The 25,677-nt window shown below is 48.3% G+C and overlaps 1 protein-coding gene across 6 annotated transcripts in view; it reads right to left on the reverse strand.

Annotated features, from left to right (window-relative positions):
• Nucleotides 1-25,677, reverse strand: part of EFCAB7 (EF-hand calcium binding domain 7) — a 1,178,320-nt gene that overhangs the window by 156,348 nt on the left and 996,295 nt on the right. For all 6 annotated transcript variants that reach the window (XM_069642000.1, XM_069641997.1, XM_069641998.1 and 3 more), the window contains one exon: nucleotides 20,684-20,893. In XM_069642000.1, coding sequence (XP_069498101.1) covers nucleotides 20,684-20,893 — 210 coding nt within the window. The remainder of the gene's footprint in view (nucleotides 1-20,683; nucleotides 20,894-25,677) is intronic.

Genomic DNA, 25,677 nt, shown 5'->3' on the forward strand with positions numbered 1-25,677 from the left:
TCTGGGAGCTGATTTTAAGCCAAAGTGGAGAACCGAAACTGGAGATGGCTCTTGCCCACTGTGAACCTGATGGATTTTTGGTGCTTTGGTTGAATTGGTATGTGAAAATAAGTGTCCTCGAGATCTAGGGACAATAAAAACACTTTGGGCTGCACTGCCCTTGTGACGTCTTGCAACAATAGCATCCTGAATTTTTGCTTTATGTTTTTGTTCAGCACCCGAACTTGGGCCCCACTTTCTATTTGGTTTTTTGACCATGAAAAACCTGGAATAGAGGCCCTTTCCTCTTGCTGAGGGGGATACCCTCTCGATGGCCCTTTTTTAACATGAGACGAACCTCTCGACATAAAATGTGTAGGTGAGATTGAGATTTTTTACGGGAAGAATGGGAAATTGTGGACGTTTGAACGCCAACAAGTGAGCGTATTGGATAGCATCTAGTACCAATTTGTCTGGGGATATTGAACGTCACTCGCTGAAGTGGAACGCCACTTTCTCTCCTATTTGACTGTCCCTGTGACAGTCATTTTTGTGCTTTGCTTTGACAGCCTCTTTGTGAAGAGGAAGATGCCTGTTTTCTTTGACTCTAGTAGTCCTTGTTGCGTTGGGCGGTTTGAAAGGAACGCCTATAGCCTTGGGAATAGTAAGTGGATCTGTTGTATCCCTTGTTGTCTCGAGAACTTGAAAATCTTGCGTTTCCTGAGACTCCGCAAAACAACAATAGGGGAGAAGAACAAGTTACTTCTTACCTGGTAACGTTCTTTCGATGGGATGTTCCTCCGACGTATTCCTTATCTTTGATAATTCGTCTCCAGCTTGCTGGCCTCGGAAAGTTTTTTCAGCAGAGGGTGCTGCTCATCGACATCCGTCGAGTTGGTGTCCCTCAACAGCCACCGTATCGGCACCGACGTCACCATGCCCATAAATAGCCACGCGCAGCGTCCGTTGCTCAGTTCCGTTTTGTAGCATAAGATGAGTCATGCCTGAATTTGTTATTGAAGGAGCGTAAGCTGCAACCACAAGGGAAGTATTACTGCGGGGATGGATGGGTGGGGCGATAAGGAATACGTCGGAGGAACATCCCATCGAAAGAACGTTACCAGGTAAGAAGTAACTTGTTCTTCGAAGGGATTGTGTCCTCTGACGTATTCCTCATCTTTGATAGACTCCCATAGCAGTGTTGTGTAATTGGAGGTGGGAGTAAAACACCATGTTTCCTTTTAGGAATGAACAGAATGTAATACTGCTTTGCCAAACCTAGTCTCTTGACTAGAGGAGGAATCCAGGTTGTAAAATCTTGTGAAGGTATGTGCGGACGACCATGTGGCAGCCGCACATATATCTCAAACCGGAACCCCTCTTTGGAGGGCCGAAGAGGCTGCGATACCCCTGGTTGAATGAGCCCTGAGATTTTGAGGAGGCTCTTTCCCTGCTAGTTTGTAACATTCCAGAATGGTCAAAATAATCCATCTGGAAATGGTCTGTTTTGTTATCGGTAGTCCCAATTTGTGCCCTGAGTAACCTACGAACAGTTGGTCTGCTTGCCTAATCCTAGCAAGTCTGCTGATGTAAAAGCTTAAAGCCCACCTTCGGTCCAGCCCGTCTAGCCTTTCTTCCTCTTTCCCCGGATGGGGAGGAGGATAGAATGAGGGTAATGTAATTTTCTGAGTAATGTGGAATTCAGAAACCACCTTTGGGAGGAAATTAGGCTTCACCCGTAGGACAACTTTGTCTTTATGAAAAATTGTATGAGGGGGTTTACAAGATAGAGCTTGTAATTCGCTCACCCTTCTAGCAGATGTTAGTGCCACTAATAAAACAGTTTTAAGGGTGAGAAATCTTAGCGAACAAGAGTGGAGTGGTTCGAAAGGAGTACCCATCAGGACATTTAAGACTAAATTTAAGTCCCATAAGGGAACTTGAAATGGTCTTGGAGGATAGACATTAGTTAATCCATTTAGAAATTGTATTACTAAGGGTAATTTGAAATACGATGGCTCCTCTGCAGTGCGCTTGAAGATCGATAGCGCTGCGAGATAGCCCTTGATGGTGCCAACTTGAAGGCCTGAATTTGCCAAATAGAGTAGAAAGGATAACACCATTGGTGTACCACATGAAAAGGGGTCGATATTCTCTTCTGTACACCAGCTGAAAAATGCGTTCCAACGGCAGCGGTATAAAGACTTTGTTGCTGGCCTTCTGGCCGAAAGCAACACCTCCATAGCGTCATCAGGAAGGTCCCAATCCTTGTATCTCAACCTTTCAGAAGCCAAGCGTGAAGGTTGAGGGTTCGGATGTCTGGATGGAGAACCTGACCTCCCTTCTGTGAGAGAAGATTCTCCTTGAGTGGAAGGCGAATTGGAGGGCAGATGGACATGTCCAGAAAGTCCAGGTACCACGTTCTCCTGGCCCAGTCTGGGGCAATTAGGATCATGGTCCTCCGGAATCTTCTTAACCTCCTGATCATTTGAGGAATGACAGGGACTGGTGGAAATGCGTACAGGAGTGGAAACTCCCAGTCCACTACGAGCGCATCCCCTAGAGCTCCACTCGGGGGAAATTCGATTGAACAAAATAGGTCGCACTTCCTGTTGGTACTGGTGGAGAACAGATCCACTTGAGGGGTTCCCCAAAGGGCAAAGATCTCCTGAAGGACTTCCTGAACTAGTTCCCACTCGTGGGAGACTGTGCCCTGCTGTCATGACCACTGCTTCCAAGGAGTCAGGACCAACCCAACACCCTTGGAAGCAGGCTCATAACATATACCATCGGCGCCAGCCAGTCCCAATGGGGACCTTTTGGACCCTGTCCTGGCACCGGTGGTGCCAGGCTCATAAAATGGACCAGTCCCGGCACAGGAAGCGCCGGGCTCATAACAAGTGTGAAAGTGCTTGGGTGGACCTACCTGCAGCAGACCATGCTGCTTACTTACCAGCAGAATGATGTTTCATTCTCTTCTGGCAGGGACTACTTTTTCTTCTGGGTGGGGCAGGCACCACTCCCTGGATCATTGATGCTGGAACCCTTCTGGAAGCAGGAACTCTTTTTTCCAGGGCGAGGCTGTGGAAGGAGACACCTAAGCACTCCTGTGGGCTATTTAAACCACACCCGATAGGTGCAACGTGCTTCGCGTTATTCTGCATCTGCAGCAGGATGCTCACCGTGTCAGCTCCAGGGAATCTTCAGCTCCGGATCCTGTGAATAAGAAAATTACCTGCTGGAACCAATCTGCAGTCTTCAGCAACTCCTGCAAAAACAAAAGGCACAGGTTAGGCAAAAGCAAGGTTGGCGCTTCAACTTACCCGATCCATCGGCAGCATCCAAGGCGTTTTTTCTGCATTTCTCGTCCGGCATCGGGCCTGCAAATACAAAGAACATTGGTTACTAACACTTAATTGCAAAACGACTTACCTGCGTTACGCTCGCCCCAACTCTGCTCGCGCCGCATTCCATCACCTGTAAAGACAAAAAGAGACATTAAGGTGCATTCTACAGCCCTAGAGCAGCCTTTCTTCTTACGTGCCATCCTATTCTCCATCTTCTTGCTTCGTTCATTGCCACGAACTGGGAGGGCATCTTCTTTGGCACCGGCAGCAACTGAAAAGGAAAAAGACAGACATTAAAAGAGAGCAATCTAAAAAGAACTTTAATACTTACAAGTCACGCTCGTGCAGCAAACGGCGGCATTGCTCTCAAATCACCCTCTGCAATCAAGAGGCTGAACTCGAATCCAGTGAAGTAACTGGACCCAGCGCCCCTGCACAAGACGCAGGATGGAGAGCCCGGCATTCACCTATTTAAGGTGAGCGCGACTACAACCCAGTACCACGGGGAGAGAGGGAGAGGGGCTTGGAACTTCTCCCAACCTTCCAGCCACTAATACCTAGATTTTCTACTTGCAGACACCTCACCCTTCGGGTCAAATTTTCAGTGAAGAAGGGGCCTAATCCGGGAGCCAAACGAATCCTACGCCTAACGCTGAAGACGGTTTCACCGCCCAGTCAAGACCCGCGCCTCCGAGGGAATCAGGTGAGCGTTACACCTGCCTGCTCAGAGCGTCCGCAGTCAAGTTCTTCTCTCCGGCTAGGTGAACTGCAGATAGAGAGATTGCTTCTTGAATTGCCCAACTGACTATTTTCTATTGCAAATTTGATGTATTTTTCATTGTTATTGACTATGTTTATGAACTTTTCTTTATGTAAAGAATTGAAAAAGTTGATATAAATTCAACTATATTCAATAATAAATAATAATAAAATAGAATTGCCCAAAACCAGAGCTGCATTGCCTCTCTGCACAGTGGCAGTGATCCCACGCCTCCTCTTTTGTTGAGGTAGTGCATGGCCACCGTGTTGTCCGTCATTATCAGGACATTTTTTCCCTATACTGATGGAAGGAAAGCTTTCAGCGCTTGTCTGATCGCTCTCAGCTCCAATAGGTTGATGTGTAGTCTGGACTCCGATGGAGACCAACGACCGCTGATGGTCAAGTCGTTGGCATGGGCTCCCCACCCCGTGAGTGAGGCGTCTGTGACTACTGTTATCTCCGGCCATGTTTGCCAAAACAGTTCTCCTTTCAAAATGTTCTCTTGATAAGCCCACCATTGAAGGTCTCGGGCTACCTTGTCCGGAATCCGAAGGAGATTTGTCATTTTTCCTGAGAACTGCGACCACTTGGTTCTTAGTGCCCACTGGAGAGATCTCATTCTCAGGCGAGCCTCTGGCACAAGGAAGATGCAGGATGCCATGAGGCCTAGCAACCTCAAAAAGTCGAAGGCTGGGAGATGTTGGGCATTTTGAAACTTGGTGACCATCTGCAGACTATCTTGAGCCCTCACCTCTGGTGGCGAGGCTTTTCCCAGAGAAGTGCCCAGGACCGCTCCAATGAACTGGAGCCTCTGTGATGGTATCATCTGTGACTTCTTTAAATTGAGGGAGAAGCCCAGTTTGTAAAGGAAGTGGCAGACATAATCTAGCTGGATCTGAGCCTGTTCCGAAGATACAGCCCTGATCAGCCAATCGTCCCGGTAGGGATAGACGTGAATCCCTTCCTTCCTTAGACTTGCCGCCACTACCGACATTAACTTGGTGAAGACCCTCGGGCGGAGGTCAGCCCAAATGGCAGAACTCGAAATTGATAATGAGAGCCGCCAATTGCAAACCTCAGGTATTTCCTGTGTTTGAGATGGATTGGCACATGGAAATAAGCATCCTGGAGGTCCAGAGATACCAGCCAGTCCTGGAGCTGAAGGGCCTGAAGGATCTGAGAGAGAGTTACCATCTTGAACTTGTCCTTCCTGAGGAACTTGTTCAATTCTCGTAAGTCCAAGATAGGTCTCAGTCCTCCGTCTTTCTTCGGGATGAGAAAGTAGGGGGAGTACCAGCCCTTGTTCCTCTCCGCTACAGGTACCGGTTCTATGGCACCTTTCTCTAGCAGGTCTACAATTTCCTGCAAGAGGAGCGGATCTGGAACTTTCAGAGATCTGTTCCCCGGTGGATGACTCTGAGTGATGCGTAGAAAAGGCAGGCAGTAACCTTGGGCAACTGTCTCCAATGCCCAAGCATCTGATATAATAGCCTGCCATTCCGTCAGATGTTGAGTTAACCTACCCCCTACTGGTGTCTTGTGAGGAGAGTCCTCAGAGCGGTTTGGAGGCAGCTGATGCAGATGCCAAGGGTAAAGAGGTACCTGCTGCTGCTGCGGCTTTTGTATTTTTAACCCGTCCACCTCGGGTGAATTTTTTCTGACCCCTTTGAACCGGCTGTCCTCTGCCTCTTCCGAATGCGGAATGGAAGCGAAAGGACTTACCTCTCCAAGAGGTTCCTGAAGGGCGATATGGTGTCTGACGGATTGCAGCTCCCAGGGATTTTGCTGCTGCCTTTGATGTTTGAAGCTTTTCTAAACTGTCATCCGCTTTCTTACCAAACAAAGAAGAGCCGTCAAAGGGCATATTCAAGAGTCTGCTTTGCACATCTGGAGCAAAACCAGACTTTCGCAACCAAGCAAATCTCCGGCTTGTTGTACTTGCCGCCATGGCCCTGCTGATGCTGTCAGCAGAATCGATGCCAGTTTGAAGGGATTCGCACATTGCGTCCTTACCATCCTTAATGATGTTGAGAAACGCTTCCCTTTCTTCTCCCTCCGGGAGGCAGTCTACCGCTGATGAAGCACACTCCCAAAGTGTGTGGCTGAACCTTGCCAGCGTACAAGTAGCATTGATGGATTTCAATGCCATGCTACATGCAGAAAATACTTTTTTGGCCATAGAATCATATCTCTTGTCATCCCTGTCCTGTGGAACAGTAGGGTAAGCCGATATACTACCTGATGAAGTTGCTGCCCGAACAACCAGACTCTCCGGAGTTGGGTGTTTGGATAAATATTCAGGGTCAGCAGTAGACACCCTATACTTGGCTGATAATTTTTTGTTAACCGCCGGGATAGCCTCAGGGGTTTCCCAGTTTGCCAATATTTTCCTTTCTAATGCCGCATGAAATGGCACCATAGGATCCTCCTGTGGACCTTTAACCAAAATGTCTGTGAGGTTGTCTTGCTGAAAAGCAGGTGAAGGTGTAGACCGCCCCATATACTCTATTATCCTTGTCATCAAGGTTCTATACGGGGTTTCAGCATGTTCTCCTGGGTCTGGTTTGGCAAATTCCACTTCTGGGGAAGTGTCCAACCCACTTGCTTCATGTAAGGATTCTTGGAGGTCCTTAAACCTACCTTCCTCAGAGGTAAATTCCTCTGGTACAGGAGTTGCAGATCCCTGCAACTCAAAAGGTCTCTCCTGATCCGAATTCTCCCCTTCCTCATAAAGAGATGCTAAGGCTCTGGAATGATCAGATCTTGGAAATGGTATAAATCCCATTTCCAGAGCAGAAGGGGCCAAATTCGTCATAATTGGCTGAGAAAACTTTGACGTTGTCGACGCGGACGTTAATGGCTTTGAAGCCATAGAAAAAGGCGTTGAGAAAGTTGGTAGAGGCCTCGAGGAACTCGAGAGTATCGGAATTCTACTCGAGGTTGTCGATGACATTTCCGTGATCGAGGCTCTGGGTGTGGCCAGTGGCTGTGGGTTTGTCCTTTCTCGGCGTCGAATCGACTGACCTGTGCGTTGAAGAACCCTTCGATAATGGCGTCGAAGACGCCGATCTATGCGTCGAAGGGATCTTCGACGACGGCGTCGAAGACGCAAACTTGCCTTTACTCGAGGGTTTGTGACGCTCTCGAGTAGCTTCTTTCGCCGGGTGCTGCGACTCGCAGCGTTTTGATCTTTCGGTCTTTCACCCAGGGTATCACCCTAAGCAGTCTTCAAGGGGGTCGAGGCCGCTTTCTCGAAGACGCTAAGCATCTTTTTCCCGAATTCCTCCCACTCAACCTGAGAGCTATGTTTTGTGGGGCAGGAGACCCTTTCGGGGAAACGGAAGACGATGACAAGGAAGGGGATCATCGACGTCTCTTTTTTGAATGCTTAGATCTCGAAGAGTGATGGGAACTGCTTCGAGACCTAGAACGAGAATGTCTTTTGTGATGGCGAGGAGACGAATGTCTCGACTCCGCCGAGGAAACTTTTGAAGAAGTTTTAACTGCCTTACCTCTTTCGAGCTTTCCCTTACGCTCCTTCAAGGCTTTCGCCGTCATGGACATGCAGTCCTCGCATTCCCAACAATGGTGCTCGACTCCCAGGCACCACAAACCAATCCTGTGAGGATCCGTCAACGACATTTTCTTTCGACAGTCTCGACATTTTTTAAGCCGGACCGTGGAGTCGTCGGTTCGGATGAGGAAGTATATATGACTGAAGAACTGAGCAACGATATTCCGAGGCCCCACGTAGCGCAGAAAAACGGAACTAGATAACGGACGCTGCGCGCGGCTATTTATGGGCATGGTGACGTCGGCGCCGATACGGTGGCTGTCGAGGGACACCAACTCGACGGACGTCGATGCGCAGCGCCCTTTGCTGAAAAAAATTTCTGAGGCCAGCAAGCTGGAGACGAATTATCAAAGATAAGGAATACGTCGGAGGAAATAATCCCTGTGAAAGGAACTTCTGCCTTGCAAAGCCGTAAGGGCTTTGCTGTATCCGAGTCTGCTTTCATGGCCTTCAAAGCTGCGTCGATCTTTTCACCAAAAATAATCTCACCCTCACAAGGCATGTCCACAACCTTGTGCTGTACCTCCTGGCGGAAATCCGTGCAGCGAAGCCAAGCTTTGCACCTGAGAACCACCCCGACAGTCTCGGCTAGGTCTACAGCAATGTTTATGCTATAGTTCGATGCCGCCTCCCCCTCTCACACCAAAAGCATAGCTTCTTTCCTCTGCTGCTCTGGAAGGTTGTCCAATAGTGGGGCTAGATGGTGCCACATCTCACGGTCAAACCTTGCAACGATGGCCAAAGAGTTGGCAGCTTTTATGGTAGTCGCTCCTATAGTAAGGACTTTCTTCCCAAAGGTGTCCAATTTGCGGTTATCATTATCCGGTGGAGTGGCACACTTGTGTTGGATGCAAGCTTTTCGGCTAGCAGCCGCGGACACAACAGACTACAGTGTTGGATATGATGTTAAACACTTCAGAGTATTAGTGAGCTTTACATTTATTTTCCAAACAACCTTTGACTGCTGGTTCTGTAAATGGGTGTTTCATTGTATGGAGCCCCTCCTGCCATACATGATCTAGTATTGGGATTGAAAAAAAACTGCCTTTCTCCTTTTCCCCATGTGATCGAAAAAGAAGCAATCCTTTTCCTCCTCTAGATTAAGGCCGAATTCCTAGCATGCCTTGACCATCATGGAATGGAATGCGCCTATGTAATCCGGGGGAGATGGTTGGGCCGGACTACCCAGTGCATCCTGGTCTGGGTCTCCTCCTTGGAGAAGATGTCCTGGTCCGAGTCATCCAGCTCTCCTCCTTCCTGCTCACTGCATTGAGGACTAAAGAGGGATGGGGTCTACCCGTGGATTGCCTTCTGGCGCGAGAGCCCTGTTCTCGAAAGGAAGTAGAAGTATCCCTCTGGCAAGGAGTAATCTGCAGGCTTTCAAACGGTGGGACTGATGCATTGGAAGCCTAGCATCTAGTTGACCTAGGAGAGATTGCAGAGTGGAGAGTAATTGCATAGACAGCAACGAATAGGGATTTATAAGAGGATACAAGTCCATTGATGTGGACGGTAAGGAAGGTGTTTGAGTTGTTGTTACGCTCACCTGGACCCCACAGGGGTGTCGATCGGACCCGGACAGCTGCGGTCTCCGTCAACGTGATGCGTAGTGCAGAGATGACTGTCTGGACTGGCCCGCCTAGTCTTGTCAGCTGGACCCGAAGAAGTATTTGCCTGCAAGTGGAGACAGGGATTAGCCACCTGTGGGTTTTAGTGATGGCCTCCCAACTGTTCTCGCTCTCCCCCACTAATCACCTCCGATATCCCCTTAGTAACCTCACCTTATGTTTGTAAAAGATGAGCTCTCCATCCTGCGTGTCTTGCAGGGGCGCGTAGATACCAGTTACTTCACTGTAGAGTTCCGGTAAGCATGGACTCTGAAGTCCCAGGCAGGATTGGTAAGTATCAAGTTCAAAGAGTTCACTCTTGTCCCCTTCCCCCCTTCCATCCTTAAGTTGCAACTGAGTTCGTGAGAAGAAGGTCTCGTAGCTGCTGCTGGCGTTCAGGTAAGAGTCTGTGTTACCCAACGCTGTCCGGTAACTATTGCATGCGTTAACGTGTTGTTTTTCTCCCTCTTTACAGATGCAGCATATGAAGATATGGAGAATAATACCGCCGGTGGTAAATCAGGTAAGTCTATGGTGGTAAGAGGTATTTGTTGATTCCCTTGGCTCACCTTGTTATTCTTGTGCCCCTAGGTGCCGGAGTATGGCGAAGAAATGATGGAGACAGTGCCGGATCGAAAGATGCTGTGAGAACTGGTGAATATGGCGCTGTGCTGGAGCTGGCGAAGCGACGCGTGCAGGACTGATGTACTTTCCAGGTCGGGAGATGAAATGGATCCAGAATCAGGTGAGGAATTTGAAATAAGTTTGTTTTCTAACCTAGTCCTTTTCTTCCTCTTTATTCTAGGAGCTCCGGATTCGAGGCGGGCGTGGCAGAAGACTGGATGCTGGCTGCAGGCACGCGGGCGTGGCAGAAGACTGGATGCTGGCTGCAGGCACGGTGAGAGTCACGCTGCTGGATGCAGAATAACACGAAGCATGTGCTGCTGTTCGGGCGTGGTTTAAATAGCCTCCAAAGTAGTCCCAGGAAAGAAGTTCCCCAGGACCACACCCGAGTAAAAAATAGTCCCTGTAGTAAAATAGTCCCATCCAGGCCTCACGTTGGCTTGGATTTATTTGCATCATGGTCTGCATGAGGTAAGTAATGTTTATGAGCCTGGCGCCTATGGTGCCAGGACTGATTTTTATTATGAGCCTGGTGCCTACGGCGCCAGGACTGAACCCAGACAGCCCCTAGCTGGGGCTGCTGGGGTTTTTGTAAATGTCTGGATGCCTGCTCCCGGGGCTGATGGGCTTGATCCGGATGCCCGGGGGTAGGCATCATGACAGCTGTCCACGGCAGGCTCAAGACAGATGGATCTGGAAAAGGCGGTTCTGAACCTCCTTCGGGACCAGACTCAAAAACCGCCTGATCGTCGAAAGGAGGTGCCTCAAATTCAGATGTCATTTAATGCTGTAGGATTTCCTCTGGCGGCATGGTCGGGGACCTTTCTAAAAGAGGTTGTTCCTTAGGTGCAGTTGACCACTTTGATCTGCCCTCAGGAGACAGAACTTCTGTTTCCAATTCAGGCTGGACCGGCCCAGTAGAGGATGTGTGTCGCCAGGGATTTTTTCTTCGTCGTCGTCGAGGTGGTCATCGACGGAGTGGGCTTCAACGGGACAGTAGTTGACAAGGTGATCGTCGATGAACTGGTTGTCATCGTCTCAGTCCTCGACGGGAGACGAGACTTTGATGGGGGCCCACAAATTAGGCATCTGTTCCTGTCCTTGAGGATTATTTGTGAGAACCTTTGACAGATATCACAATCTTTGGCCGAATTATTAGGGTACAAACAGTAAAGGTACTCTCAATGCCTGTCTCCCTCATATACATTCTTGAGGCTGCAGGTCTCACACGGCCTGAACAAAGATTTCTCCGAACCCAAGGATTCCATAACGGGACCGGAAACACGCTTCCCCTTCGCCAAAAGACTGGAAACAGTGAAAGCTGAAGTTCTCACAAAAAGAAGAATTCTCTCAGGAGAGAACGCAAGGTAATCCCAACGATTTGGTAGATGGTTGAAATCTTGGGGTGAAGCTGCGGAGGCGGAGCTATACACTCAACGTCCCATTGGTACTGCCCAAAGCACCCATAATGACGTCGATGGGACACTCAAGATGTCAATGTTTTTCCATAGGAAAACGACTATATTAAAGTTACTGGGGTTTTCCCAGTCTGACGACAGGGAATATTCAGAGCATGTATCCATGAAAGATCCAATGCTGGAGAAAAGCAGTACTATGTGCAATGTGTGATAGCAATTCATTAGACATGTGTAACCGCAATTGCAGTCCACACCTAAAAACTGAATATTCTATACTATATTGTATGTAGGCACAAAAGAGTCTACCTGTGATCTGTTAGGAGCTTCTAAGCACTGCTGCATCAGGGAATACCAAATATGCATGAATGCCAGCATTCTAAAAATGCATTATGAGCATAGCGCAAGAATGTAATATGTGATGAATCCTGTGGTGTCCAGTAATAAAGTCGCCTGGGAAAGGGCCACCTGGGGGAGACATTTCCCAAACAAAACACCCTCATTAAAATCAAACACTTTCCCCAAATATTCTACAAGGGAGTTTATCATAAAATGATAACCTCCTAGAATATTTAGGTAAAGTATTTTAGGGGTCAGGAAAAAAAAAAGTTGCCTAAATGGTGACTTTTTCCAGGTGACATTATTACATGGAGCCAATCCTGTGGCGTCATCATTGATCCCTAGCCTAAGATCTCCTCCCATGTGGCCAATGGAAGGCCGTCGCTATCTGACCATGGGAGTGGTATTACAAGGAAGGATCCCATGGGAGGAGATGGTTGTAGGGGAGATGTGGTGGCCTCATCAGGAGGGACGCAGTATTCTTCCCTTCCAAATGAAGAAGCCCTATAATTCCTGAATTCCTGATGGCTTGCTGTCACTTCAAAAATTCCTCTCATTGTAAGACTCAAAAACCTCTTCTTGCAAAACAATCCAAACAAAACACCATCTATACTTCATGTAAATATAATACTCACTTAACATCTCCTGTCTATGAGTTTTTTGATTCAAAGATCCAAAACAATACAACTTTAAAAGTTCTAAAGTTCATGTGGACTCAACTCCCACAAAGCCTCAAGTACTGAGACGAGGAAGAGGAGGAAGGAGTTAATGTGAATTTAAGGAAAACCCAAGTCAAACGTGCAGACTAGTTGTTGTAATGAAAATCAGCTGTGTGGGACATTTCAACCTGGGGAATACCTTCCATTGACAGGTAGAGACCAGATTTGCCGCGCAGGCAGAGCAGGAAGCAGAACTGAAGGCAGATGCTGGTGCATGATAACGGCCCGCGCTAAGAGAGACAAGCTCTTCCAAGCAACCACTTTTGTGCCTGACTTATCGGAGAAGCGGGAGAAGCACAGCAGGTGCTGTGAGAGGACCGATGCACCACCGGCAACGGCAGCAAGGCTAATGGGGATGCGGTCTCCTGGAACAGCAGCAATCCTGCCGGCAAGAGAACACAAAGCCGGCGAGGGAACTAGCCGAGGGTCTGCCTAGCAGGGGAAACCTTCCCGGAGTTAAAATGTTGCTGCATCAGTGTGCCACGAGTCAGAAACGACAGCAAACACTGGTGAGTCTGCCGATAGGTGTTGGGGACCCCAGGGTGTACTGACAGGCACATGAACAATTAAAAACCTGTTTTGAATACCGACCAAGTAAATTGGAAAGACAAGTTTTACACAAGTCCTGATATAAGAGAAGAACAAGTTACTTTCTTACCTGGTAACGTTCTTTCGATGGGATGGTCCGACGACGTATTCCATATCTATGACAGTAATCACCACAGCTGTGCTGCTTCGGAAACTTTTTCGGCGTCTGCGTCCTGCGTCGATGACGTCGATGCGCCGCCGTCGAGGACCTCCTCCGACGTCCGACGTCATCCGATGTGATAAGTAGGACGCACGACGCCAGTAGCCTCAGTTGTAGTTTTTTCCCCCAGAACGTGTGACAATAGTCAACTGCCAGTCCGACACAAAGCCTTGCGGAACGTAAGCTGCAAACGCAACAGAAATTCTGCAGCGGGGAAGGCAGGGCGGGAGCGATATGGAATACGTCGTCGGACCATCCCATCGAAAGAACGTTACCAGGTAAGAAAGTAACTTGTTCTTCGAGGGGATTGGGTCCTCCGACGTATTCCATATCTATGACAGACTCCCAAAGCAGTACCAAATCAAGGAGGAGGGAAAGAATTTAGAAACAAAATTTAGAATAGCCAATCAAATAGCAGAGCAAAGGACCGCCTTGCCAAAGGCCAGATCCTGCCCTCTGATGGAATCGAGGGAATAATGCCACACAAATGTATGCACTGAAGCCCAGGTGGCAGCATCACAGATGTTGCGAATAGGAACACCCCTCTGCAGGGCAGTAGATGCAGCCAAGCCCCTGGTAGAATGGGCCCGCAAGCCAGCCGGAGGGTCCTTGCCCGCCAAGCGGTAACACTCCGAGATGGCCAAAATAATCCAGCGGGACAAAGTCTGTTTCGTCACAGCTTGCCCCAAGCGCTTACCAGCGTAACCAATAAAGAGTTGATCGTCCACTCTGACCCGGGACATGCGAGAAACATAAAAGCTCAAAGCTCTCCTAGGATCAAGCCTATGGAGCCTCTCCTCTTCCTTACCAGGATGCGGAGGAGGATAGAATGCCGGAAGAACAATCTTCTGGGCCAAATGAAATTCCGTCACTACCTTCGGAAGAAAAGAAGGACGAACTCGAAGGACAACCCTGTCCTTGTGAAATACAGTGAAGGGTGGCTTAACAGAAAGTGCCTGTAACTCACTCACTCTGCGAGCGGAAGTAACCGCAACTAAAAACACAGTTTTCAAAGTCAACAGCCTCAAAGGGCAAGAATGTAACGGCTCAAACGGAGCACCCATAAGAAACCTAAGAACAAGGTTCAAATCCCAACCGGGCACCAGGAAAGGCGACGGAGGGAACACATTAGTGAGCCCTTTCAGAAACTGTGAAATTAAAGGGATTTTAAAGTAAGAACATTCTTCCGATGAGCGCTTAAAGATGGACAGCGCCGCCAGGTAACCCTTAACGGTACCCACTTGCAAGCCCCTGTGGGCCAAAGAAAGCAAAAAGGACAGAACCATGGGGATGTCACATGCAAAAGGATCCACATTCCGAACTCTGCACCAGTCGCAGAACTTACGCCAACGGCAACGGTACAGAGACTTAGTTGCGGGCCTTCGGGCCGAAAGCAACACCTCCATCACGTCTTCAGGGAGGTCCCAATCCTTAAACCTCAACCTTTCAGAAGCCAAGCGTGAAGGTTGAGGGATCCGACCTCTGGATGGAGAACCTGACCCCCCTCCCGTGAGAGCAGATCGTCTCGGTAGGGAAGACGACGTGGAGGGCAGATGGACAAGTCGAGAAGGTCCGGGTACCACGTCCTCCGAGCCCACGCCGGAGCAATGAGGATCATCCGGGAACCGAACTTCCGTAACCTCCGCAGCACTTGCGGGATGACGGGGACCGGAGGAAACGCGTACAGCAGCGGGAACGACCACTCCACCACGAACGCGTCTCCTAAGGCTCCTTTTGGAGGAAATTCCCGCGAGCAAAACCTTTCGCACTTCCGGTTGACACTGGAGGCAAAGAGATCCACTTGAGGGGTCCCCCAAAGGGCGAAGATCTCCAGGAGAATCTCCTGAGCCAACTCCCACTCGTGAGAGATCGTGCTCTGCCTGCTCAGAGCGTCCGCCGTCACGTTCTCGACTCCGGCCAGATGAACTGCCGAGATCGAAACTTCCTGCTGGATGGCCCAGAACTCGAGCTGCATCGCCTCCCTGCACAGAGGAAGTGACCCTGCCCCCCCCTTTTTGTTGAGGTAGTGCATGGCCACCGTGTTGTCCGTCAGGATCAGGACACTCTTCCCTCGCACAGTCGGCAGAAAAGCCTTCAGGGCTAGCCTGACGGCCCTCAGCTCCAACAGATTGATATGGAGTCTGGACTCCGACGGAGACCAACGACCGCTGACTGTCAGCCCGTTGGCATGAGCTCCCCATCCCGTGAGGGATGCATCCGACACGATCGTCACCTCCGGCCAGGGAAGCCAAAACGGAGCCCCCTTCATCAAGTTGCCTTCGACGGCCCACCACAGAAGGTCCCGGGCGACCGAGGGCGGCACCTGAATCGGGTCCGACATCCTGCCGGAGGACTGCGACCATTGCATCTTGAGTGCCCACTGCAAAGATCTCATTCGCAGGCGAGCCTCTGGCACCAGAAGAATGCAGGATGCCATGAGGCCGAGCAACCTCAAGAACTCGAACGCTGGGAGCGTCTGGGCATGCTGAAACTTGCGCACCATCTGCCGAATGTGAAGAGCCCTCACCTGGGGAGGAAAACACTGCCCCAGGGAAGTGTCGAGCACTGCTCCGATGTACTGGAGCCTCTGCGTTGGCGTCAAATGGGACTTCTTTAAATTGAGGGAGAAGCCCAGCCTGTGAAGGGAGTGGCAGGCGACGGACAGATGATCCAGGACCTGCTCGGGAGAGCTCCCCCTGATCAACCAATCGTCCAGGTAGGGGTAGACGTGAATCCCCCCTTGCCTGAGATGCGCTGCCACCACCACCATGAGCTTGGTGAAAACCCTCGGGGCGGAGGTCAAACCGAACGGCAGGACCCGAAACTGAAAGTGCGAGTCGCCAACCGCGAACCTCAGGTACTTCTTGTGCTTGGGATGGATCGGCACATGGAAGTAAGCATCCTTGAGGTCGAGTGACACCAACCAGTCCTGAAGCTGAAGGGCCTGGAGGACTTGAGAGAGAGTAACCATCTTGAACTTGTCCTTCCTGAGGAGTTTGTTCAAACCGCGCAAGTCCATGATGGGTCTCAATCCCCCGTCTTTCTTGGAAATCAAAAAATAAGGGGAATACCAACCCTTGTTCCTCTCCGCTACAGGCACCAGTTCTATGGCACCTTTCTCCAGCAGGGCTTGAATTTCCTGCGCAAGGAGCGGATCCGGACACTTCAAAGAGAGGTTCCCCGGTGGATTGTCGCGAGGCCTGTGCCGAAAGGGAAGACAGTAGCCGTGGGTTATGATCTCCAGAACCCACACATCCGAAGTAATGGCACGCCACTCTACAAGATGCTGCGCCAGCCTTCCCCCAACCGGCGAACCATGGGACAAGGCCTCATGACTGAGTAGGAGCGGCTGCGGCGTTACCTGAGGGCAAAGAGGCAACTGCCCGAGCGGCCTTGGCACCACGGGTACCCTGTCGTCCACCTCTGGTACCCCTGCGTTGGCCCCTTTGACTGCCAGCTCCTCTCGCTCTACCAAAGGACGAGTAATAGCGAAAGGAGCCACCCCTCCACTGCTGTCCCCTAGGACGAAAAGGCGGAGGTTGGCGAACTGCAGCGCCCAACGACTTCGCTGCAGCTTTTGAGGTCTGCAACCTCTCAAGGCTCTCGTCAGCCTTGCTGCCAAAAAGATGTTCACCATCAAAGGGCATGTTGAGGAGCCGGGACTGCACATCAGGAGCAAACCCCGACTTCCGCAACCACGCAAACCTGCGTATCACGGTGCTCGCCGCCATGGACCTACTGACGCATTCAGCTAAGTCCAAACCCGACTGAACGGACTCACACATGGCATCCTTACCATCCTGGACCAAAGCAAGGAAACCAACCCGTTCGTCCCCTTCGGGAATATGTTCAGCCGCTAACGCAACACAGTTCCACAGAGTGTGCGTGAAACGTGACAAGGCACAAATGGAGTTGGCCGCCTGAAGCGCCATACCACCAGAAGAAAACACCTTCTTCGCCCAGCCATCAAAACGTTTGTCGTCCCTATCAGGAGGGATGGTAGGGTACGACGCCTGCTTTGCCGGGGCCGTGGCCGCCTGCACCACCAAACTTTCCGGAGTGGGGTGCCTGGTCAAGTAGCAGGGGTCGCCACTGGCTGGACGGTATTTCCGCGACAAGGATCTGCCCACTGCCGGGAGACTCTCCGGAGCAGTCCAAGCCGCCGCCACCCTACGCTGTAAAGCCATATGGAATGGCAGAACCGGGTCAGATGGGGGACCAACATCAAGGATGTCCGTCAGATCATCCTGCACAAACTCCCCTGGGGGAGCAGACCATCCCAGATACTCAGACACCCTGGCCATAAGGCGCCGATATGAGGAATCGGCATGGGAGCCAGGCTCAGGCCGACCAAATTCCACCTCCGGAGAGGTGTCCAGACCACTAGCATCATGCAGCGACTGCCTCAAATCGTCAAATTGACTATGGCCCGAGACAATGTCATCCGGCACCTGATCAGGAACCAGGCCAACCGAATCCTCATCCGCCTCCGAAATATAATCCAAGAGGTGGAAAGGCACCTGAGAGTGCCTGCTCTTAGCCAGAGCCTTCCTAGGGGGTACACCCGAGACACGGGGCACCTCCGACACGAAAGGCGTCGATGGCGTCGAGCGAATCGGCGCCGCCGTCGAGAAAACCGGCAACGGCGCCGAGAGGATCGGCGTCGACGTCGAGGAAATCGGCGTCGACGTCAGATGCAGCGCCTCCAATATCGGCGGCGTCGACACAGCCCTCGAAGCCGGAGCCCCGAGCGTGTCCCTCGACGACCTGAACGTCGACGGCTTCGACGACTTCCTCGGAGCCGGAGCCTCGAGAAAGCCTGTCGACGCCCTCGACGCCTCAGACGTCGATGTCTTCCTCGAAGACATCACAGGTGCACACGGTCTCGATCGCGTCGAGGACCGGGACCTGGAACGGGTACGGCGAGAACGAGCCTCCTTGTCCGAACGGGACCTCTCCCGTGACTCGTGCCGACCACTCTTGCGAGCGGCGTCTCTCGACCTCACACGGCCGACCCCACTCGGGGGCGCGGACGGTTGAGTACCCTGCGACTCAAGAATCGCCAACATTTTCTTCCCGAAGGAAGCCCATTCCTCCGGCGTCGCACGGCTGGTGGGATAACCGACGTGCCGGGCAGAGTCCTCGGAAGAGGACCTGGAAGGCGACCGGTGACGGCGCTTCCGAGAACGCCTCGAAGAGGCAGAGGAGTGGCGAGACCGACTCCTAGAAGAAGACCGACGAGACCTCCGACGATGACGCGGAGAGTCACCCCTCGAATCATCCGTCGAAAGCCCCGCCGACTTCGACTTCCGGGGCTTGGACACCCGACCTACCGACAATTTCTTCTTACGTTCGCGTAAGGCCTTGGAAGTGAGCGACAGGCAGTCGACACAGTCATCCGTGTCGTGGGCCTCCCCGAGGCACCAGAGGCAGGCGTCGTGCGAGTCAGTCACCGACATCTTGGACCCACACACCCCGCACTTCTTGAAGCCCGGACGCGGGGTTGAAGACGAAGTGGAAGACATCGCTGCGAAGGAATATTCACAAACGAACAGGCTCGAAGAACCAGAAAGAACAGAACTCCAAAGAGTCGAGGCTAGAACCGAGAAACACGAAGCAACACGTTCGCGGAAAAAACGGAACTGAGGCTACTGGCGTCGTGCGTCCTACTTATCACATCGGATGACGTCGGACGTCGGAGGAGGTCCTCGACGGCGGCGCATCGACGTCATCGACGCAGGACGCAGACGCCGAAAAAGTTTCCGAAGCAGCACAGCTGTGGTGATTACTGTCATAGATATGGAATACGTCGGAGGACCCAATCCCCTCGAAATCAATATGGGGAAAGTTGGAGTAAATATCACCAGCAAATGAACAGTAATGAAGTTGAAAGGCAATATATGTAGGGGAAAATTAAAAAAAAGTATTGCCACAAGCAAATAACTACCAGTGAAGAAGTTAACAGACAGAACTTGAATAAGTCTCCATATATGAGATGTCAATATGGGGGAAGTTGGAACAAGTAGTACCTGAAGTCAATGAAGTATAAACAGTGAAGGAGTACAACTGTTCTACTGAAAAAGAACATTGTGGAATGTCCTGGTGAGAGAAGCACATCAGGCAGTGAGCCTTTGAGAGAAAGATACCTGGCAGGGGAGTATACCAGGGGATCTGCAAAACCCAGAGGGGAATTCCTGGCACGGGAGTATACCAGGTAATGCATATAAGGAGATTACCTTAAGACGTTATTGTCAAGGAGTTCCCCCCTTCTCACCGGAGTCCGATCTTTGCTGGATTTCTTGGTCGATGCCTTCTTGCGGACGGATCAGGTCTTCAATAAGGCTGCACAAGTCTCTTCCGACTCCAGCGTGCGTTCAAAGTTCCGGGATGCAATGATCCAGGAATCCAGGAAATTAAAAAATTGCACTACTCAGCACACGAGTCCAGGAAGTAAAAAAGAAAGGAGAGGGACTAGGAATGGAGATAGTAGGGACAGAATCAGGGAAGCAATACCGCAAGCTACGGAGCACACGTCTGGTCGCTACTTCGCAATAGCATTGAGACGCGCAGACGCTCCGTCCAACGTGTAGAGCGAGGAAGGTGTTTCACGCTGGACGGCCATGTTGGGAGTACCAGGGTAGCGAAGCCCCGTTGAGACAAGGACCAGGAAGTCCCAAAGGAGCGCGTTCTGTAGGTCATGACAGTTATTGCGTGAAAGAGACACTTTGGTCATCATTTGAAAGCTATTGTGGAAAAGAGACAATGATTCTTACAAAAGACATTTTTGCCATCCTGAAGAAAGTGTGTGAAAGAGACATTTATTTTATTTTATTTATTTGCATTTGTATAGCGCACTTGCAGCATGGGGGCACCGAGGCACTGTTACAAGAATTTGTAGGAATTTTGATTCAAAGGTTAGACAGGTGACTAGAGGTCTCTTGATTACACAAATACAAATATAGTTACATACAGATGCATAATAGTAGGCTTACTGTTACAGATTGATAGCATTTTCATCTCCAACGAAAAGCTTGGTTTTAATAGCTTTGCGGAATGCTTGCTGCCACTCCTAATGAATCATTGGTTAAAAATAACACTTTACTATTCTACCTGAAACAATCCAGGGGAAGGGAACCACCGCCTTGAATTTTCACATTTTGGTTTTTAAAAACTTTTTCCTAAATCAAAACAGACTACACCTTTGATTGGTTGTTTTAGTGTGAGGGTCAGATACGTTTTGGACACAAGGACAGTTATAATTTTGATGACTGTACACAGACTGATCTTTAGTTTTAGCTTCCTAGGAAGGGAAACGCTCTTTAGGGTAGGGCCAGAAAGACCTTTATCCAACTCATTTTCTTTAAAAAAAAATTAAAAAAAGATGTCCGTTATTGAAAATATTGCAAATTTGTGACCGCCTCTGATTTCTGACCTCTCAGAAATAGAACATTTGTAATCTATACATGATTTTTAGATATGTTTGCAATAAAACATATGCAGTGTGAAATAATAGAGTTGCACAATTAACATAGCATGTTTTACCTATGTTTAAGTGAGAGAAAATACAATACCTTATTTTCTAAAACAGACGTGATGCGCGTGTCACTCTTATAAGTGTGGACAACCATATTGTCATAGCCATCCATAACTTTGGCTTCCCCTTTCAGGAGGACAGACTTGCAGATGGCCTTGTCGAGATGTGCGCTCCCTGAGTCCAGACTGGCAGCTTTCACTCTGGGCTTGCATTTCTCAGCATACACGTCAATGACGAAAGGGCATGCCTATTAAAACAGAAAAGGGAAACATAGTTAAGTGAACACTTTCGTTACAATATTTTCAGAGAAGAAAAGACACCTACTTCCAGTTCAATCAGCTTGCTTGGTACGGAGGCTATACCTTCCTCGGATGTTTCAGTTTCAGCACTGGTTACCGGGCCATGCTACTACTTATACAGTCTTTATTATGTTCCTGTAAGAATACGGAAAAGGGACTTGCATGGTTTGGTGAGCAGCGTTAAAGTAGATATATTCAGAGAAGGTATGCATTATAGTGCAGCCGCTAAAGGAAATGATCACAAAGAAGAAGGCCATGCCAGCAAGTCAGAGTGTCATTTTTCCCGCATCAAAAGGGCAGTGGCTGTGCGTTTGCTCTTATCTTAGACAGTGGATTATTACAGGCCGGGTCAGCCCGCCTGGGTAGCAGTACAGCCTAATTATCACACAGGACAGGTTCCTCTTTCATCCACATTGATCAGTGATCAATGTGGCAGGACGAGACATTAACTAACAAAACGCCTACCAGGCCCCAGTGCACTTTTCAAAATTCCTGACATTTTTCTTTTGAGTTGCTGTTCATCAAGTCTTATCCTTTCCCCCCTTTGCCGCTCAGTCCTAGAATCTTACGTGTTGCAGGGTGCCCTTTCTCCCACTTTCTACCCATGCTAAAGGGATGTCTTGTGCCAGCAATTGCCTATCGCCTCACCATCATGAATCCTATGTTGACATATGAATTTGATATTGCAAGGCTATCTCTGCGCTTGACACTACTATTCACAAGCTGCTCATTTCACACTGTACAAATCAATATGCAGTCAGCCCAAATGATTATAGTCCACATTGTGAGTCCAATCTGATAATGTCTTTATGTTCAAATTGTATGGTTCGTGAACTTAATCACCAATAGCCGTGCAATATCCAATTCATTTTCACTACAGTGTGGGCCCGTGTGGAGGGTTCTCAGATTGCGAGACTCCCGCTGCTGATGTTTAACTTGTGCTAACTTTATTAAACAACTCAATAGGTTGGTGAATAACGCACGGTTCTGAGTATAAATCCACAGAAGTTTCCAGTTACTGCTATGTTGACATATGTTAGCACCAGAGAGATGTTCTCTTATCAGGCTGCAGGATTGCTGAACCCTCTCCTGCACCTAATGCTTGCTTTAAGTAAGCGTTTTGCGACGCTTTTCAGTAGAGGCACCTCCCTCCAGCTGGGGATAGGTTCATAGTTCTTTTTACCACTTTTAGGCCACAGCCTTTCAATGCATCATTATTGAAAATATACAAGATAATTATAAAAGCACTGTCATTAAAAAAAATATATATTGGAAAAGAGTAATGCAATGAGAGGAAATGGGAACGAAAATGGAAATTAGTTCAACACAAAAGGATTAAGTAGGAGGGCAAAAGACAAGACTAGGGTCACATTTTTTTTATTTATTTTTTTACTGTGCTGTAGGGCGACTTTTACGAATCACAAGAGTCAATCAATTTCCGTCTAGGGTTCACTTGCATGATTTTATTTGACGTTTTGACTTTTTCCTTTAAGGTTGGATTTTGATATGCAGGGCTTTAAATCATTGGGAAAGAATGGATGCTCTTCTGTCTATGCAGAGCTTTCCTCTATTGGCATCCACTGAATTGAGTCTCCAGCTCTGCTGGTCCTATTTGTCCATGACAATCTTAAACTAGACTTACCTTCAATCCACTGTTCAGCCACAAGTGTGGGAGGCAGTTTCCTTTACCACTTTCTACAACTATGCAATCATTCGCAGTGGACCGCTGCTTTATTTGGACTCTTAGCACCACACTCAAATCTTGGGTTTGTAGAGTTACTTAACCGGGCAGTAATTACATACAGTGACTAAGAAAACACCCTAAGAAGTACTCAAATAATTAAACTTTTTTAATGCTATTTTAGGCATATCCAGAAATCCAGACCAGCGCCAGTTTAACAATACAAATGTAAAAATTACCCCTCCACTATGCTGGGAAAAAAACAAAGACATGTTTTTGGTAACTGTCATTGTCATCAACTAAACGATATAAATGACCTCGTGGGATGATCAATGAAAACAATGACCAAACACATGCCTACATATTGCACTGTTTATCTAAAACACAATTATTCATTTGAAATATCGTCCCCAAGTGAAAGCCAGCATTATCTGCAACACTCATTAGCTTGTAGTCATTTATGAGTCAATCCGAAAAGTAGTCAATTACGTCAAGAAACATCCTCTGAAGATTTCTCCGTGCTCGTTTTATCTTGTACTTCAAACTGCTTATATTATCTACATGGTCTTGGCATTTGTCTGCTACGATATCATATAAATGTACCTAGTCTTTTGCATGGATAGGAACTATATTATGTCAAAAATAAAAAAGGTCCCATTAATTCAATGAGACTGTAAAATGATGTTTGAGGATATGATAGACAGGTAGGCGATAACAGTCTCCACCAGAGTGTTAGGGAAATTAATGTGCACCACAGTGGCTTGGAATTAGGTCTTCCTTGGGAAATCTACATAAACAGATCTCAGTTTGTAATGCGGGGACAGGACAGGCTCTAACAACTTCCTTCTAATAAGATTCACATTATTGGGCAATTAGTATCCGCTGCGATTCTATTTGTAGACTGCTCTTTATGTCTCTATGTAATTTGCACCTGGCACTAAATAGGGTCTTAGACATTTGCCTTAATCCTTCCTTCTGACCACAAGTAACCGGGATGGGCGGGTCAATGTAAAGCTCTCGGATCACCTTACATTTAAGTTGGCTGGAAGCAAGGTTTTTCAAAATTGAACTGGTCATATTCTAATTCAAGAACACACCCAGCACCTTGAGAAATCCCATGCTCTATTTACACTTTTTAGGCCTACCCCAGATTCATGACATCATGTATGAGCATTAAAATTACATATACTGTGTAATCACCCCTAAGGAACCCTTTGCAAAATTTTACATGACTGCAGATTGCAATACAAAATACCAATTTCTCACTATTTACAAAAAAGGGACTATGGATTCCGAGAAGGGCACAATACCAGTTATAACAAATTGATAACAACTTTTTTAAAGTACCTCCAAAATGCAGAGTAACGGTATGTTTTGATGTGGCAGATTAGGTGCGTTACAATGGTAGACTCACTGGCTCTCCTGCACAAAAAGTAATCGGATAACTTGCAATCTAGGTAGCAAGTGTGCATTACGTTTAAGACTGAAATTAAACGACATTAAACGTCCATTTGCCCATCAAATGCAGTTCTCTCACCTTAGTGAAAGGTGGTTATCGTGCCTGGTTACACCAGCGTCAATTTCAAGGCCTGTCTCTTAAACCTTGACACTGATTCACTGTTTGACTAAACTCAAACTCGCCCAATAACACTCAGTGCACGAATAATCTCCAATGTTTTAACTGCAACATTGTTACCAATCCTTCCATTAATAGCTGCTTGTCCATTAATGGCTTTAAAACTCAAAATATTGATATCCATCTGGACTGTTAATTCCAGACCTTTGGTCTCACATTTCTAACGTTCGATACCAAAAACAGGCTCGGTTCTGCTGACATGCAACAAGCGTTTTTAAACGTATGCCTAAGGGTGTGAATTGTATTTACACGTAATAAACCAATGTTTTTCAGGAAAATACAGCATGGGATGGATTTAAATATCCTTTTATTTTAAGAGCAATGGTGGTTGTGTTTTAAAATATTAAATTCGCTACTGTGGTTAACTGTGGGGTGACATGGTACAGAAACATCTATCTAGAGTAAGAACAGGTAAGGGGAGGTCAAACGAATCAGCCTGTGTATTCTTTAAGTGGGAATAATAGTAACAAGAGGTTTAGAGAAGATGAGGGCACAGACAATAACCCAATGATAGATCTTCTTCCATACCTTATTTCAATCACCCAAGTGCAGGCCTATGTGGCCTTCTGACATGTAACCCAATATCCCAAACTCTTAAAACCGCATTGGTCGTCCAATGCAGGCATTACTTTGTGGAGAATATTTTAGAAAGGCCATGAAAGTGTTCTTCCTGTAAAACACACACCTCAGGTCACCTAGATGATGCAGGCCTGATTTGTAAAGCGCGTTTACATGAAAGTCGAAGGACACATCAGCTCATCCATTTGTGGAGAAAATAAATGCTGAGTGACAAAATCACAGAGCAAACATCGCATCTAGTCGCTGGTCTGTCTGATAGTAGGACTGAGAGGACAAGTCCTGAAATATTCTCAAACCCAGAGACAGCAGCTAATTAGAAACTACCATTGCCCAAAAATATATAGCATTCAGGACTACATCTCCTAAGATGCATCAGGTTTAGAGATCCAGAACCATGAGCAGATTCCAGAGCGCCCTATAAGGATCCAGGGAATAATACATATGTGAAAACACAAACACATACGCAGGTGCTGATCCTCGAAGGAAAAAAGCTTAATTTATGCCAGACACCCAGCAACAGCACCACATGTAAAGGAGAACCATTGTCATCGTGCCCATTTCCCCTGCAGCTGCAGCATTTAAAGAGAAAAGCTTTTTCTCCCTCTCAAAAGAAAAAACAATGTTTTAACAGGTGGGAACTTACTAGGGGTTAACCGGTCTGTTGTGATGGCCCTTTTAGCATTTACTGCCCACAAAACGAACGTCTGTGCAGGGGGACAGCCGGGGACAGCCAGGAACAGAGCAGCTAACCAACACCAGCTCCAGCACTTGGAAGCCAATTGAAAGAAATCAAAGATGGCGGAAAGCCTTTTGAAGAATTCTGTTAGAAACCTGAA

This window comes from Ambystoma mexicanum, chromosome 1q, assembly GCF_040938575.1.
Source record: "Ambystoma mexicanum isolate Mex_15411 chromosome 1q, UKY_AmexF1_1, whole genome shotgun sequence".
In the NCBI taxonomy this organism is placed as follows: domain Eukaryota; kingdom Metazoa; phylum Chordata; class Amphibia; order Caudata; family Ambystomatidae; genus Ambystoma; species Ambystoma mexicanum.